This window comes from Dromaius novaehollandiae, chromosome 21 (genome assembly GCF_036370855.1).
Source record: "Dromaius novaehollandiae isolate bDroNov1 chromosome 21, bDroNov1.hap1, whole genome shotgun sequence".
In the NCBI taxonomy this organism is placed as follows: Eukaryota; Metazoa; Chordata; class Aves; order Casuariiformes; family Dromaiidae; genus Dromaius; species Dromaius novaehollandiae.
In genome coordinates, this window is record NC_088118.1 from 8,832,676 (window position 1) to 8,848,885 (window position 16,210).

Consider the following 16,210-nt stretch of genomic DNA (forward strand, 5'->3'; position numbering starts at 1 on the left):
GGACGAGGCATATCAAGAATTGTCTTTACTCCTTCTGGATCAACTAACCTGTGTCGTCCTTTTAAGATAAAACCCAAATATTTTACCTCTCTTTGACACAGCTGGAGTTTAGACAGAGATGCCCGATGCCCTTTTTCTGCAAGAGCGTTACATAGAGAAACAGTATCTTTTAAACATGTCTCATAATCTTTACTTGCTAATAACAAATCATCTACATATTGTATTAATACAGAATGTCCTGGAAGTTCGATATCTGAGAGGTCATTTTTGAGTATACGCGAAAAAATAGTCGGAGACCCAGTAAATCCCTGTGGCAGCCTTGTCCAAGTTAATTGTTGTCCCTTCCAAGTGAAAGCAAAGAGATCTTGGCTATCTTCAGCTATCGGTATACTAAAAAAGGCTGCTGTTAGGTCAATCACAGTAAAATAAGTTGCCCAGTGGGGTATCTGTAGTAAAATGGTTGGTGGGTCAGGGACTACTGGATGTGGAGCAACTACATGTTGGTTTATAGCCCTTAAGTCTTGTACAAAGCGATACTCTGGATCACCATCAGCATCTTGCCTGTTCTTTTTAACTGGCAGAATTGGGGTGTTATATGGGGATTCACAGACTCTAAGGATACGCAGTTTCAGATAATGATCAGTTTGTTTTGGATACTTTTCTCTGCTTCCTTTGGGATAGGGTATTGTTTAACTGCAGGAGGCAATCCCCCCTTTGTTTTTATCGAGACTGGACTGCCTGATTTCAGTAGTCCCACATCCATCCCTGAAGAGCTCCATAATTTTTTAGAAACTGATTGTAAACCTGTTGGAATTTGCAGATTAGTTGACTCTGGTTCTGGTGTCTTGGCCAGAACACACGAACCCATAATTATTAGCTTTATCCCTTCCAGTTGTAAGCAGATGTGAGTATCCAAGGCTTGCAGGAGATCTCTCCCCAAAAGGCATATAGGTGCGTCTGTGGAAATTATAAAACGTCCCCACACTGTTTTACCCCCAATAGTGAGTAATAAGGGCTTAGATAACATTCATTCGCCCTTTCCCATCACTCCTTCCATCACTATTTTATCTGATGATTTGCATCCTTTAGGCTCAAAATTTAAAAGGGAAAGGGTGGCTCCAGTATCCACTAGAAAGGGCACTTCTAAACCTTCTGTATTGCCATTACGTGACCCTCAAAATCCAAATCTACATCCCATAAATTTACTCCAATTTCCACAGTATTTTCTGAGTCTCCTGTTTCCTCTCATTGTGGATTGACTGGGAATCGCCTGGTCTCCTCCTTAGTGTTTGATTGTCTCATGCCGGTTCCTCTGTTCCTAACTGCACGGGGCCTCACTGGGCACTCCTGCTGCCAGTGTCCTTGTTCCCCACAATAATAACAAACATCATTAACTCCTGACTGTACAGCACGTTCACTTTGACTCCATCTATCTCTCCTGGCTCTTTCACGTCCCCTCCCCCTGGGTCCTCTAAATCCATCTCTTAACACAGCTGCTAAAACACTAACTTCTTTTTTTTTTTGCTGTCTCTTTTCTTTTGCCCTCTCCTCCTCTCGACTATTATACACAAATGTGGCTAAACGTAATATTTCATCCATTCGCTTTCCTGGCCAGTCAGGGACATGTTTGGAAAAATATTTTTTAATGTCCGGGGCTGCTTGGTCTGGGGTGCCAAACTGTTATGGAAGTCAGGCCTGTCGGCCACCATAACAGGGCTTGACCCCAGGTTCCCACAGAAAAGTTCAGAGTCAAATCAAAACAAATCAGATAATTTTAATCACACGTGTGCCGTAATTACAGTTCGAGCTGGGTGCCTCCAAAGAGGGACCCTAACTTAAACAAATTCTGGGTAATTATAGTCTTTTTGACTGACGCAAGCTGTTTTTCTCCTTATTCATACTTTTTGCAGTCTCTGATGACGGTTGTACCTCTGTTTTTGTTGGGTCTGGCAGTTGTCTCCCAAGGTCTTATTATTCCCCATTGTTTTGGCGTCTTCCCTCTCAGAGTCGGTGACACAGGTGCACCGACTGCGTGTGGCTCCCTTATCTTCCCAGCCTGAACAAGCTCTGAGGCACTTTTCTTTATTAAAATAAGTAAAGATTCGTTACCTATCCCACGCTTGGTCTAAGGCTTCAGCAAATCTAGCCACTCATGCTAAGCAAGTTTTACATAAGTTGTGCTAAGCAGCCATTTCTAGCCAGTTTCAATTCACTATTCTTTAACATGACCCTCCAAGCAGGCTCGGATTCAAAGCTGGATGTAGCTGTGATCCTGCAGAGACTGGACCAAGCCCTTGCTGGCATGAGAAGACCCCCACACACCTGGAGATGCCCAAGGGCACCAGGCCTTTCCAGCTGCAGATCAGTGGGAAAAGTGAACTCGAGGGCCTGCAAAGAACAAGGACATGCCTTCTCGGCAGCCAAAGACCCTTCCAAAGCTCCCCATGCAGATCTGCTTCGGTGCCAGATGCAGCAGTCAGGAAATGCAGGCGATGGGATGTGAGGATGTTCCAGGTGGTTCTGCTCAGTGTCATACCTCTCCGCCAACCCTCTGGAGCAGCCGGTGGATTCCTGCAGGGCCCAGGAAAGATTCTTTTCCCCCCAGCTCTGTCAGGTCTGTGCTTTTTTTTGGGTTTTTTTTTTTTGATTGTTTGTTTGCCACTCTCTGGAGCCCCTAAGGTGGCTGCAGGTTGAGAGAGGAAAGGGGTTGGGCAGCGCTGGTGCCTGATGCCCTGGTGGGCGTGAGAAGCCTCGCAGGGCTGGCCGGGAGGCAGGCCTTGCTCACATGCCCAGGGAAGAGCCGATCGCCAGCTTTGGGGTCAGGAAGGAATTTTCCCCCAGGACACATTGGCAGCAGTGCCTGGGGGTTTTTCGCCTTCCTCTGCAGCATTGAGCAGGGCCCATTGCCAAGGCTCCTCTGGGCCCTTGCAGGCCAGTGGCTGCCTGCTCTTGCAGCACCAAGACACCAGCTGTGCCCTGCAGCTCTCAGTCTCTGCCTGCCCTGGGGCAAGTTTGTTGCAGGAGCTCAGGGCCTGCCCTTGCTTCCACGTTCTTGGGGTGTTCTGGCTTGTGCAAGACAGCACAGTGTGTTTGGAAAGGCTGCAGGCTGGAGGATCCATGAGGAGCTGCCCCTTGCCATCTGTGCCTGCCTGCACACAATAAAAGCAAAGTGCTGTTGTCCTCTCCTAGGTGTGCTGTTTGTGTTGCGCGTGTCCTGGCTGTGGCCTGAGAGCTTGCTGCTGCAGCTGCGCTGTCAGGTACCCTGCTGCCCACGGGGCTTGTCCTGCCGCGTGCCCTGGGGAGTTTGGAGGGTTGGCCTTTGCCCCAGCCCTTGCTGGGGGGGCGGTGGGTGTGTCTCAGCAGCCTGTGTCCAAGGCGTCTTCAGTGCCTGCCTCCTGGCTTGGGGTTAGAGTGGGCCAGGGAGGAGAGTGGCCGGAGCTCTCCTGTGGCAGGGCTTTCTCGGCCCTCACAGCAGAGGTGGCCCTCACCTCCTGAAACAGATGGTGGTAGATGTGGCCACTGGCCCTGGAAAAGACACTCTGTGCCTCACTGTCATCCCCTTCCTTTCCTTGTTAGCCTTTTCTCCAAGTGGCCACCACCTTGAAGCCTCACCACGGCCACTGCCTCCTTGCCCTCTCCTGCCCGTCTCTTCTCGACCTCTACTGCCACCTCCTCCTATTTCCCACTCCTAATGCCTGCACCTGCCTCCTCAGCCTGCCACAAACACACCTTCCGCTCCGTTGCTGCATCCTCCTCTGGTCTCCACATCTGCCAGACTTCTTACATAACCTCCTCCCCTTTCCTTGGGCATCAGGCACAGGCTGAGGGCCTTGCTGAAAATGGCCTGTGTGCTGGCTGACATCAAAAGAGCAACTCTGAACATGTGTGTCAGGAGAGGGCCCCAGGTGCTGAGAGGCAGCAGAAGAGCCCCTTTGCACCATTCTGTGGGCTCAGCAGAGCTGAGCTGCTGGCCTGCACACAGAGCTGGCCACCCCTGCTTTCTCCTGAGGCGAGTACAAGTCCCACTGTAGGAGCACTAGTCTTCTGCTCAGCTCCAGCCATGCCTGTGCCTGGCCATGGACACCTGGCCCATGGCCAGACCTCTTGGCTTGACCCGGGACCTACCTGCTGGTCACTGGGCTGTGTCTGACCCTAGGCACCCTCGTCAGACCTCATGCTGACCTTGACCCGGGGATTGGTTTCCCGGCTTGACCTTGCAGTTCTTCTGCCTGGGACGCCTCCAAAGATGGAGAGAGCAATCCCAAGGCACAGCAATGTTTTCACAGTGTTTTCCCTCTCTGGAAAGCGGAGGGAGGTCGGCATCTGCCAGCTCCAGGTCTCTTCTAAGCCCCAGGTGTTTATCCTCAGTGTCATACCTCTCAGCCAACACTCTGGAGCAGCCAATGTTTTCCTGCCGGGCCCAGGAAAGATTTTTCCCCCCCGCAGCTCTGTCAGATTTGTGGAGGAGGGGGGGGTTGCCTCTCTCTGGAGCCCCTAAGTTGGCTGCAGGTTGAGAGAGGAAAGGGGTCGGGCAGTGCTGGTGCCTCACGCCCCAGTGGGAGTGCCTCTTTGCAGTTAGGCATTGATAAGAGCAATTGAGGGTCAATTCTTTCTGAAGTGGTTCCAGGCTGTCCCAGAAGGCCTTGCACAGTTCAGTTCATCCACCCAATGTCAAATTGTACATTAGAGCCTATGGTAGGATTCCTTCTTGGTATTGCACTATAAATAAAAGCTCTCCGTCTGGTAATAATCCATCATGCGCTACTTTGGGAAGGTCGAGCCGCCAAAGCAAACCTCCAGATAATGTCCACGGTGTGTTTGGGCTACAGGGGGAGCACGTTGGGCTCGGAGGAGACCTGGGTGGGGAGCTGTGCACTGCTTGGTGGCAGGTCCACTCCAGAGGACTAGTCCTGAGCAGGGTGGCCATGATCCATGCCTGCCTTTCTGCCAGCTGCAGGCTGATGGGGTGTCTGCAACAGAGGTTCCCTCACAATCAGCACCCAGATGGGCCCCTGTCACCCGCATCACCCCCTCCCCTCCCCAGGGCTGTCATTTGTGCTGGGTGGATGCTCTGAGGTGCTGGGTGACATCACAAAGCCTGCTGGTCAGCACATCCCTGAGGGCCAATCAGGCAGCTGCAGTGGAAGTGACCTCACAATCAACACTGCAGCCATGTCCCCTTTGCCTGCCTCTCCCCATCCTCCTGCCTCTATATATTGTCTGATGGGATGAGAGGTGGTGTGATTCTCTTCTTGCCCTCAAAATGGCTCCTACCACAACCCAGCCCATGAGGTTCCTCTACAAGAGGTGACCTCACCATCAACACTGCACATGTGTCACTTCTATCTTGTTCTCCCCACCCTTCTTCTGAGTCATCCTCTCTTCTGGACCTCCACATTCAACATCCCAGCCATGTCCCCTCTGCTGGCACTGCCCTCTCCCCTGTCCCTGTGGAATTACACACATGTGGTGGGACAGCACACCTGGCAGGATGAAACTGGGCTCCTGAGGAAGGCAGGCTGGGATGGTGAGAAGGGGCAGGTGTGCCCTGTGAAAAGGGATGGCTGTAGTGCACAGGGCTTTGCCTTGGAGCAGGTGATGAGCCAGTGGAGACCTTGTAGGAAGGAGAAGAGGACACAGCAGTCTGGGTGATATTCTGGGAGTGTTTGCTAACAGCTGCCTGAGGCGGGAAGGGAAGCAGCTGAAACCTTGTGTAGGCAGCTGGGGGAAGCCTCATGGTTGCTCATCCTGGTTCTCACAGGGTACTTCAACCCCCTTGAAATCTGCTGAGAGGGCAGTGGGCCTGGGCACAAGCAGCCCAGGAGATCCCTGGAGAGTGCTGAGAACAGTTTCTTGGCACAGGCAGTCAATGAGCCCACAACAGCTGGACTCTGTCAGTCACAAGGAAAACAGAACCAGATGGGGATGTAAAGGTTGAGGGCAGCCATGGCTGCAATGATCATGAGATGGTGGAGAAGTAAGAGAAGAAGCCAAAGCACAGCCCAGGGCTGCAGGAGAGCCGATTTCAGCTCATTCAGGATGTGCTTGGCAGGATCCCCCAGGAGACTTCCCTGGGGGGCAGAGGGTCCATGAGGCCTCTGTAAAGACAGACTAGGCAGAGGAAGAGAGGACAGAGAGGCAGAAGAAGAGAGTGGAATAATGCCAATTTGAATACAGTAGTTTCTCAGAACAAAGTTTCTCCATTCAGAGTGTTGGTAGGCAATGTATCGTGATGAGTGTTCATATATCTAAATATATACACTCACGTAATTACTGTAGTGAATGCATATGGTGGTGCAAATAAAAAAGAAAAGAAAATATTCATTAGGATTGATAAATAATGTTTGAAGTTCTGAAAATCAAGATATTTTTTCAGTTCCTGCATAGAGCTATTTTTTGAATAGATTCCAGCCTGTGCCGAGAACTTTACATTCAGGCCTTTATAGACACATATAGAGGCCACTGCTGCCTGGGATGCCCTGTGTAGCTGTGTTCCCATGTGGTGCTGGGAAATGTGACCCAGGAACTATGGGAACCTTTCTGGAGCATTGGCTGGTCACCTGGAGAAGCATCTCCAGACCTCTCCATGGGACAACTTTTTTCTTTCCTTTGACTAGAAAGGGAAGTCCAGACAACTGGGTAAGTCAGAGACATCTGCACTGAATGGTCTGGCATCAAGTGAGCTAATTCCTATCCCTGTTGTTGTCTCAAATGGGGTCACACTTCATGACCATGCAGGGAATGAAAAGGGAGAGTGGCTAGATGTTTTAGGGACTCCTTTAAGACATCACCGTCACACAGGTACGTTGAGATTGGTGCAAATTAGGCCATCCAGAAATAGAGCATTTCCTTGAAGCTGCTCAAGTTGCTTTCCTCTATCAGTTGTGAGAGCTCAACACCTCATGGTGCTATTAGCTGTGTGCAAAGAGCAAGGAGTAACGAGGAAGTTCCTGGGCAGGGAGTGGTTTGACGGTCACTGGAGCTGTGCGCTGGACACAAAAACAGCTTTTTTAATAGTGTAGGCCCTATTATAAAAGAAATTTTTAGAAACTATCAACAAAAAGGAAAGAAGAAAGAAATTAGTTAAATCATCTAAAGGAAAAAAAAGTTTTGTTACACTTTTCAGCTTTTGAAACTTCTTTGTGTTCTTATTGCCCTTTGTTGTTTGGTTCTTTTTTGATACACTGGTCTTTTGGGGAGATCCTTTTCCTTTCTTTGTTCTTTTTTTCTTTCTTTTTTGAAAGGGAAAGTGATTTCCAGAGCTGGGGTGGGATGCAGTCACGTGGTCATGGGCATGTGGTGCCATTGCAGGTGCCTTGGTCCCCTCTGCGTAGCCTTCGTCTGCAGCTCCAAGGGGCTCCTGTCTCCCGCAGGTCCCCTGTGAGAGCTGCCAGGCCCAGGCAGGTCCCTCAGAGACACCAGGGCCTCTCCCAGTGCCACTGGCTGCTTGTGGTTGGACACCTGAGCTCTGCCTGGAAAGGCGAAGAACTGTTCTCAACATTGGGGGGAAAAAAAAAAAAAAAAAGAGAGAGAGAGGCCATTTTCATCAGCTGAAAGGACTGAATAATTTTAATAAAATGTCTGTGTTTTCCCATGATGACGTAATGGAAATTTTGAGGAAGGGCATGACTCTCAGGAGAAGAAATGTTGATCTGCCCCTTAATTTGCATTATCACTGCTCTGTCTGTTGTACTGTGGCTTTAACCTCACTAATCTTTCACCCCTTTCCACATGTCCTGATTAAATTGAGTCAACTCAGTTAAGTCAACTTTGCATCAGATGATCTGGGCATATGCACTTTCCACTGCTTCCCAGTCTTCCTCCTCCCCTTGTTCTTTATCATTCACATACTGCTCAACTCTCCAGTTGCTGCTTTAGGCTTCTGGGAGTCCAAAGCTTGCCTCATCTTTCAGCAGTCTAATTGTCTCTTCAACCAGCTCCTTCACTGTGTGTCTAGTCAGCCTTTCCTATCTATTTGTGAAGAACATTTCAAGGAAGGTTATTCCTTGTAGACTGTGGACCTTACTGGAGGCAACTTGGACTTGACATAGAGTTGAGGAGTGTCTTTTATTTCTTATGACACTGGATCATGTTCATTTTTGCTTGATCACAGTTAAGACAAATCCTTCTGTGTCTGTTTGCAGCTAGTTCTCTACGGAAAGCAGGTGGGAATTGGTGCACATGAGCTGTAACATTCAGCTACAGACTGGAGAGGAAAAAGGTTAGATTTTACCAAGAGTGCTCTGTGTCCCCAGTGGCTGATGAGAGAAATGGCAGGGCTGGGGAGGTGGGGAGGAATCTTTTCCATGGATGTCTGCCCTCAAGGATGCTGCTTTTCCTACATGTGCAGACTTCATTAGGAGACACTCTGGATCAGTATCAGTTGGAGAATGTGGATATCACTCTAGCTTGTAAGCTGAAAAATAAGGAAAACTTTAAAAGCAGAAATCCTTTCTTTTCTTTCTTTTTTTTTTTTTTTTGATGTTCATTGAACTCTTCCTCTTGTAAATACACTCCTGAAAGCTCTCCAATTAGCTGCACAAGAATTGAAGAAAATTATGGAAAGAGGCATGGCTCCTTAGTGGTTTTGGCATTTTAATTTCCCCACGGGTATATTTGGTGCTGAAGCCATGAAACGCAGATGCTGAGACTGAACGGACTTCTCAAGAAGTTAAAGTCAGAAGCCAAGTTTCTTGGAGTGTTAACAGGTCCCACTGAGGGCCATTACTAAGAAAGCCTCCCCAGAGGCTGATTAGAGCACAAAGTTGGAGGCAGTGATTGCAGGCAGGCAAAGGCAATGTACAGGTGGCTCTGATGCCAAGTCAACCTGCATGTGTGTTTTCAAGCAGAATGGCCAAGCCCCATGGTCAGCCCTGGGGTAGGGTGATGCTTTCCCTCCCATGTTGCTCAGGGCTCTTGCTGGGGGCAGTGTCAGGGTGGGGGAGGTGTGCAATGCCTAGTACAGGACAATGATACAGCTCCATGCAGGTGAGGAGGCAGCAAGGCCACAGTGCTGTAAGGAAAAGTCATCTTGTCATAGGCCGCAGTGGCAGAGACACTAGCCATAGCAAAGGGGACAGAGACCTCAGTTCTTTTGGAGGCTTTCAGCCTTGGCATTGACCTCAGTTGTCTCCACCACAGGCTGTTCTAGGCTGTCCCAGAGCTGCACCTCTTTCCCTGCAGCCTGTAGACACCCAACCTGCTTCCCCACCTTGCTCTCACTGCAAGATCTCCCCACCTTTACTGATGTCCCTCTGTCCTTGCTGGCTGCTCCTTGAAACACAAAGCCAGGGGCTGATCACGGAGTCCCTCTGGGTGTCCTGTACTGCAGCGCTACCCTAAGAGTGACAGTCTTGTTACCTGAAGGGTAGTCTGAACCTCTCCAGATGCAGTCTGTGGCTCTTTCCCCTTCTCATGCTGCTTCCCACTACCAAGAAAAGCTCCAGCATCTCTGAAACACCCTGTCACAGGCAGTCACAGGCAACGACTATATTGGCCTTAGCCTTCCCTTCAGCAAGCTAAAGCAGCCCAGGTCCCTCAACCTCTCCATACAGGCCATGTGCTTCAGGCCCACAACCTCATCTTGGCAGACCTCCTCTGGACCCTCTCCAGTTGCTCCCCATTCCTCCAGCACTGGGTAGCCCACACTGGGACACACTGTTCCAGATGTGGCCACAGCAGTGCTGAGTTGAGGGGGATAAGAAGTGCCCTTGCCTGGGTGGCCATGCTCTTCCTAATGCAGTCCTGTATGCAGCTGAATTCATCTGTGGTGAGCACACATCACAGGCTCATACGGCATTGCTCGTAACATCCAGGGCCTTCTCCTTGGTTCACTCCTCTGCTAGTCAGGTCTCTGCCTGTCCTGATGCACGTGTTGTTCTGCCTTGCTGATGAGCCTTTCAAACAGGACAGGATGCAGGGTATACCCCTGCATATCCCACCTTTACCTGGCTTTGCAGTAAAGCATGACCTATTCATGAAAACCCTCTGAGCTCAATCATCCAGCCAGCTTTTTGGTCATCTGGATGTCTGCCTCTCCTCCACAAGTGCAGGTCTTTTATCACAGCAGGCAATCAGGTGGGTCAGGAGTGATTTACCTTCAAGAAATCCATGCTGACTGTTCCCAGGCGCCTTCTTCATGTGCCCAGAAATGTGATCGGAGAGCACTGGCTCCATGACACACTCCTCATCAGAGGAAGGCTGAATGGCCTGCAGCTCCCTGTTTTATCCTTGTGGCCTTTTTGGAAGATAGGCACAGCATGTTCCTTCTGCTCATTGGGCCCTCCCCTGATCTCTGCAACCTTTCAAAGATGACAGAGAGCAGCCTTGCTGTCACTGCAGCCAGCTCTGTCCATGTCTGTGGATGCCAGCCATCCAATCCCATAGACTTGTATAGGTTGAGTTCTAGAGACTTAGGCACTCCTCAGGAGTCCTGACTCTAGGCACAACAGCTCAGGAGACCTTGTTAGTGAAGGCTGAAGCCAGGAAGGACTTGACTTCCCCAGACCTATCTACACCCACTTCTGCTAGAATCCCCGCCCCATTCTGCAGTGAGCCCACATTTCCTTGTTGATTCTTTTGCTGTTACTGAAGCAGTAGCAGTTCTTCTTCCTGTCCTTCACATGCCCTGCAACTGTCCTTATCCTGGGGGAGCTTTGGCTTCCTTAACATCATCCCTGCCTTGCTGGACAATATTTCCAAATTCCTCCTTTGCAGTCTCTGCCTTCTTCCCCTTACCATAGGCTGCCTTATTGCCCTGGAGCTCCCGTGGGAGTTTCCTGTTTAGCCAAGCTGGGATCCAGGGATGCCTGCTGATTTCACAAACGGTTCATATGGAGCATTCTTGTGCTTGACGGGTGCTGTCCTTAATGACCTGCCTTTTCTCAGCTCCTCAGCCCTTCAGAGCTGCCTCCCTTGGTCCATCCCATGGAAGAGCTCCACACATCCAAGCCACCCCTTCACACATAGGGAACCTTCTCCTGATCTTCCCTGGTGGTGTCTCCTGAAGAACTTGCACCCTGCCATTGAAGGACTCCATCATGCGAGTGATCTCACCACTTCTCAGCTATTCCAACCATGCGGCACTCCTGTGACAGCCTGTGCCTCTCCATTTGCTGCTGCCTGCACCCCAGGTTGCATATGCTTGCATACATTTTAGCCCTGGGCCTGGGCCTGCACAGCCTGTGATCCAGCCTCCCTGAGATCATCATTCGCCTAGTCCCTGTTCATATCATCTGGCGGAGTGAGAAGACGTTCAGGGGAGGAGGAGAGCTAGAAGGGTGTGAGAGTGCTGAGACTAGAGTGGAGACCTTGGTGTGATGTGCCTCCCATTTATGCAGCACGCTTGGATGTAGACGGGATGGACTTTCCCTAAAGGCAGTGTTGGAATTCATTTGTTTGGGCATGGGTAGGAAACCCAAGAGGCTCTGGGGCACTTGCCCAGCACACACTTGAAAGCGGCATAGTCTTCCTTTAGGTCCCATGCTCTACCTATTAGAGACATGTGGTTGTGCTGGGCACCCCGGGCATCTGAAATGGCCCTGCCAGCCTATTTCTATGACATTAAATCAAGTGTCTGCACTGAACGACAACAGCTGTTCTTAACACTGGAATCTGCTTGTGTCTCTGCTTCATAGTGAGTGGGGCTCTAGTAGTAGATGGCATCTAGTGTCATTTCAGATGGCCAAGGAAATTCCCCACCTGGCCCCCACCTGATGCTCTAGGAGGATGCAGGTCTCCCAGTTGTTCCATCAGAGCAAGCAAACACTGGCACATGCCTTGGACCACCTCTGTCTCCTCAGCTGTCACCAGGTGTTTGTGTGTGAGCAGTTGACTCTCATCCTCCATCTCCAGTGATTTGAACGGGAGCTTAGATAAGGAGCTCACGTGCAGACCTCTATGTTGTGCTCACTTCAGTTTTGGCAAGGAGAATTCTGTCTGTGGAGTTCATGGGAAGGAACTGAATCTCACTCCAGCCCAGGGGCATTCTAAATAGGCATGCGATGTCCAGATTGACTCATCTGAATCAACACCTGAACCATGTGTCAATGAGCTCCCTTCTTGTCCCAGTCTAGGTGTCCTGCCTAGTGAAGAGATGGGAATAGGGGCTTCCAGAGTCGGACATTTCCACCTCTCATTAGATAGTCATCCTCTGATGAAATAAATTGCAACGTTGGAATCAGTCTCTCTGCACTCTTTAGAGAAGGACAATAGGTGATTATTTAAGTTTACTTCAGGGAACATTTCCCAGGAGGAGGGAGCACAAGGGACAGAGACATTCAAGCCTTCAGCTGCACCTCTGCTTCTGAGTGTGGCCAGGCTTTAGGGACAGAGGGAGCTCATGGCAGCCTGGCAGCACTGCCCAGAGACAGCTGTGTGCAGGAGCAGCTCCTCTGCCAAGAGCAGCAGGGCTGCAGGCACTGCCTGCTGCTGCTGACATGAGATGAGATGAGACAGAGTGAGGTGAACGGCTGTGTGGAGTGGGAGCATGGCTGAGTGCTCCTTGTGGGAGAAATCTTCACAGCCCCGGACACGGTAAGCCTCTGGCTACAGGGCAATACTACTGAGGTTCCTGGAGGGGTCTTCTAAACCGATCCCATCCCATGACTGTTTTTTTAAAGACTCTCTCCTGACTTCTCCAGTGCAGGGGAGAAGACGCTTCAGAGCAGGGATTCCCTGACCCACCATCACAGGGACAGGGCATCCTGCTGCCTTCTTCCATGGACACTGCAGGGGTGTGAAGCCACGGTGTGCCCTCATGTCTGCATAGACTGTAATTCAGAGCAGTGTCCCTGCGCCCCAGGGTGCTGTGTGCCTGGGGCAGTGACTCTGCCAGCTGTGAGGGTCAGCACTCAGCCTGCCTGGGGAGCTCCCCATGGCACTGTGGGGAGAAGCTCTGAGTGGGAGGAGCGACCACTAGCAGGGCAGGTACTTTCTACCATGGAGACTGCTGCATGGGTCAGGGCTGGGGGACATATCCAGAGGTGACTTTTCAACAAGAATGCCAATGCAGGGGATACCCGAAAGGGAAGGAGCTTTCACGACCTTTCAGTTATTTTCTGTCTGGGTGGGGTGAAATAGCATTGAATCTGTCAGGTTTAGACAGGGGACTAAGGCTCCAAAACAGTGACACGAAGAGAGGAGCAGCTCTGGGAGGCACTCAGCAAATGTCTTCATCCACCCCTCAGCCTACAGACACAGCCAGCATCACCTTCCCAGCCTCACCAAGGTTTGTCTGCCCTGCTCCGTAGCACCTGCAACCACGAAGGTGCCCCTGGGCAGTGTCCTGCCCCCGGGAGGTTTCTGCAAGGTAGAGCTGAGCACCCAGCCAGTGGGATGGGGCCTGTGAGCACTGACAGGGGAGAGATGGGACAGAGAAAGAGCTCCCTGCAGGGATGGCCCCAGGCAGCAGAGTCATGCGCAAAGTGTGAGGGGAAACTCTCAACTCCAGCACCTCCTGTCCTCTCCCAGCCAGCACAGCCCTCTGCTCTCAAGGCTGTGAGGTCCAGGGCGTGAGTTGTTTCTTCGGCAGCTGGACATGCAGGAGAGGAGACACTCCTCTGAGTGCCCCTCTGTGCCTGCCTGTCCCTGCCTGCCTGGGCACAAATGTCATGGTATTGCTCCATGTTTCCCAAATGTCCATGCTGCCCTTGTCCTTCCCCTTGGAGTCTCTGGGCAGGGGATTTCTGACGCAGTTCAGACACCGACCCTGCAGGTCCTGCCATGCAGACGTGTCCTTGACAGTGAGGTGCCCTTGTAGCCTGTGGGGCTCTGGGCAATGCAGTGTGGGGGGCTGGGAATGAGCCAACCCTCCTGTCAGGACTCCCCATCCTTAGGACATTCGGCCATTTCCCTGGATTGTCTGGCTGGGCTGCAAGCTGCCCTCCAGAAGGCCACAGTTCTCCCATTGCAGCTGGGTGTTATCTAGGTGCCCCAGGGAGAAGCCACCTACATACTGAGGCCACGGAAATGCTGCTGGGCTGGATGTGGGCAGCTGGAAGGAGCCTGGTGTGCTGCTTGCTGGCTAGAAGGGAAGGGCAGAGACCTGCCTCACACACCCTCAGAAAGAGTGCTGATGGGCACTTTGGAAGTGGATCCCTCTGCTCTCCACGGTGTCGTTTCTTTTTTGGGTAACATGAGTGCAGCTGTCCTCCATCTCCAAGGTGGGAGGACAGGGCAGCTGGGAACAAGCTGGATGGACAGACCAGCTCTCCTGCCTCTGCACTGAAGCCAGAGTGAATCCTTTTGCCTCTCTGGAATCACAGCTGGTCCCTCTGAGTGCAGCAGCAATGCTGAGGATTTCTACCTCCAAGAATCCTCCTCCGGTGTAACAGGGTGAGCTAAAAAAAAACCAAGAAGCCTTAAAACTATTCATGAACCAACATTATTTGGAGCTGGGAGTGAAGATGCTGAAATCCCTTCAACATTATGAGTAGAGCAAATCTGACCGGAACTGGGAATGTAAATCTTAGTCACCCCTGTTCCCATGTAGGCAGTGCTGTAGGTCAAGTCTGACTCCTCTGGAGCCCACGGGCAGAGGCCCCTGCTCCTCACGGCAAACTCAGCCAGCACAAACCAGAGCTCAAGCCATGGAGCTCAAGGACGGTGCTGCTGAGATGGGGAGAGGTAATGTGTGTGTGTGTTTGGGAGGGTTTTAGCACAAAGCTTTGCTCAGAGAAGTCTGTCCTAACTTGTCAATGTCTCTTCTTCCTTAGAAAATCCCCTTGTGCCCTAAAGGAGCAAATGTCCAACAGCAGCTCCTTCAACGAGTTCCTTCTCCGGGCATTTGCGGACAGTAGGGAGCTGCAGCTCTTGCACTTGTTGCTCTTCCTGGGCATCTACCTGGCTGCCCTCCTGGGCAACGGCCTCATCATCACAGCTGTAGCCTGCAGTCACCATCTCCACACCTCCATGTACTTCTTCCTCCTCAGTCTCTCTGTTCTAGACCTAGGCACCATCTCCACCACTGTCCCCAAAGCCATGGCCAATTCTCTGTGGGACACCAGGGCCATTTCCTACTCGGGATGTGCTGCCCAGGTCTTCCTGGTTGTGTTCTTGTTTGCGGCAGAGTATTTTCTTCTCACTGTCATGGCCTACGACCGCTTTGTTGCCATCTGCAGACCCCTGCACTACAGGACCATCATGGGCAGCAGAGCTTGTGTCAGAATGGCAGCAGCTGCCTGGGCCAGTGGTTTTCTCTATGCTGTGCTACACACTGGGAACACCTTTTCAATACCACTCTGCCAAGGCAACAGAGTGGACCAGTTCTTCTGTGAAATCCCCCAGATCCTCAAGCTCTCCTGTTCAGACTCCTACCTCAGGGAGGTTGCCCTTCTTGTAGTCAGTATCTTTTTAGTCTTTGGGTGTTTCATTGTCATTGTGCTGTCGTACGTGCAGATCTTCAGTGCTGTGCTGAGGATCCCCTCTGAGCAGGGCCGACACAAAGCCTTTTCCATGTGCCTCCCGCACCTGGCTGTGATCTCCTTGTTTGTCAGCACTCTCACGTTTGCCTACCTGAAGCCCCCCTCCATCTCCTCCCCATCCCTGGATCTGGTGCTGACTGTCCTGTATTCGATGGTGCCTCCAACAGTGAACCCCCTCATCTACAGCATGAGGAACAAGGAGCTCAAGGAGGCACTGAGGAAAATGATTCAGCTGGTACAATGTCAGCACCAATAACCATCCCATGTGCATCATCTCATCATGCTCAGGATATTTTTGGTCAAGGCTGTGAATTGTTCATTTCTTTTTGTCTTATTTTTCTATATTATACTCATTTTGAAAGGAAAACGGTTGGGTTCTTCCTGCTCCTCCTCAGTAATCCCTCTCCCGAATCTGACCCAGAAACCGTGTTGGAGCAGGAAGTCAGGCTTCCCCCTTCATCAGCAGAAATGGGGGAACCTCAGAGCCTGCTAGTCTGAGCTCCTTCGGATGCCCCCCATGCAATGAGGAGAGTTTCCCTTTGCAGTCTCTCTTTTGGCACTGACACCAAGGGAGCTCAGGGGCACAGAGTCAGGCTCAGATGAGTACAGGCAGGGGAGACCATGGCTCCCATGTCCATTAGGAGGGCTCAGCTCCCCTGGGCACCATCAGGGTGTGACCACACACCCCTCTCCTGTGAGGGTGATGGCCAGGTGTCACTGTGGGCTGGTCCCTTCCCTCTACAGACCTCCAACACTCAAAGCCGAGCAGGAGTGAAGGGGAGGAGAGT

General features: G+C 51.3%; 1 protein-coding gene across 1 annotated transcript; it reads left to right on the plus strand.

Moving 5' to 3' along the window:
- The first annotated feature begins 14,742 nt into the window (after positions 1 to 14,742).
- Positions 14,743 to 15,678, plus strand: LOC135330427 (olfactory receptor 14A16-like). Its single transcript, XM_064524073.1, has one exon. It carries the CDS (start codon positions 14,743 to 14,745, stop codon positions 15,676 to 15,678), a length of 936 nt encoding a protein of 311 aa, XP_064380143.1.
- The last annotated feature ends 532 nt before the right edge of the window (positions 15,679 to 16,210 follow it).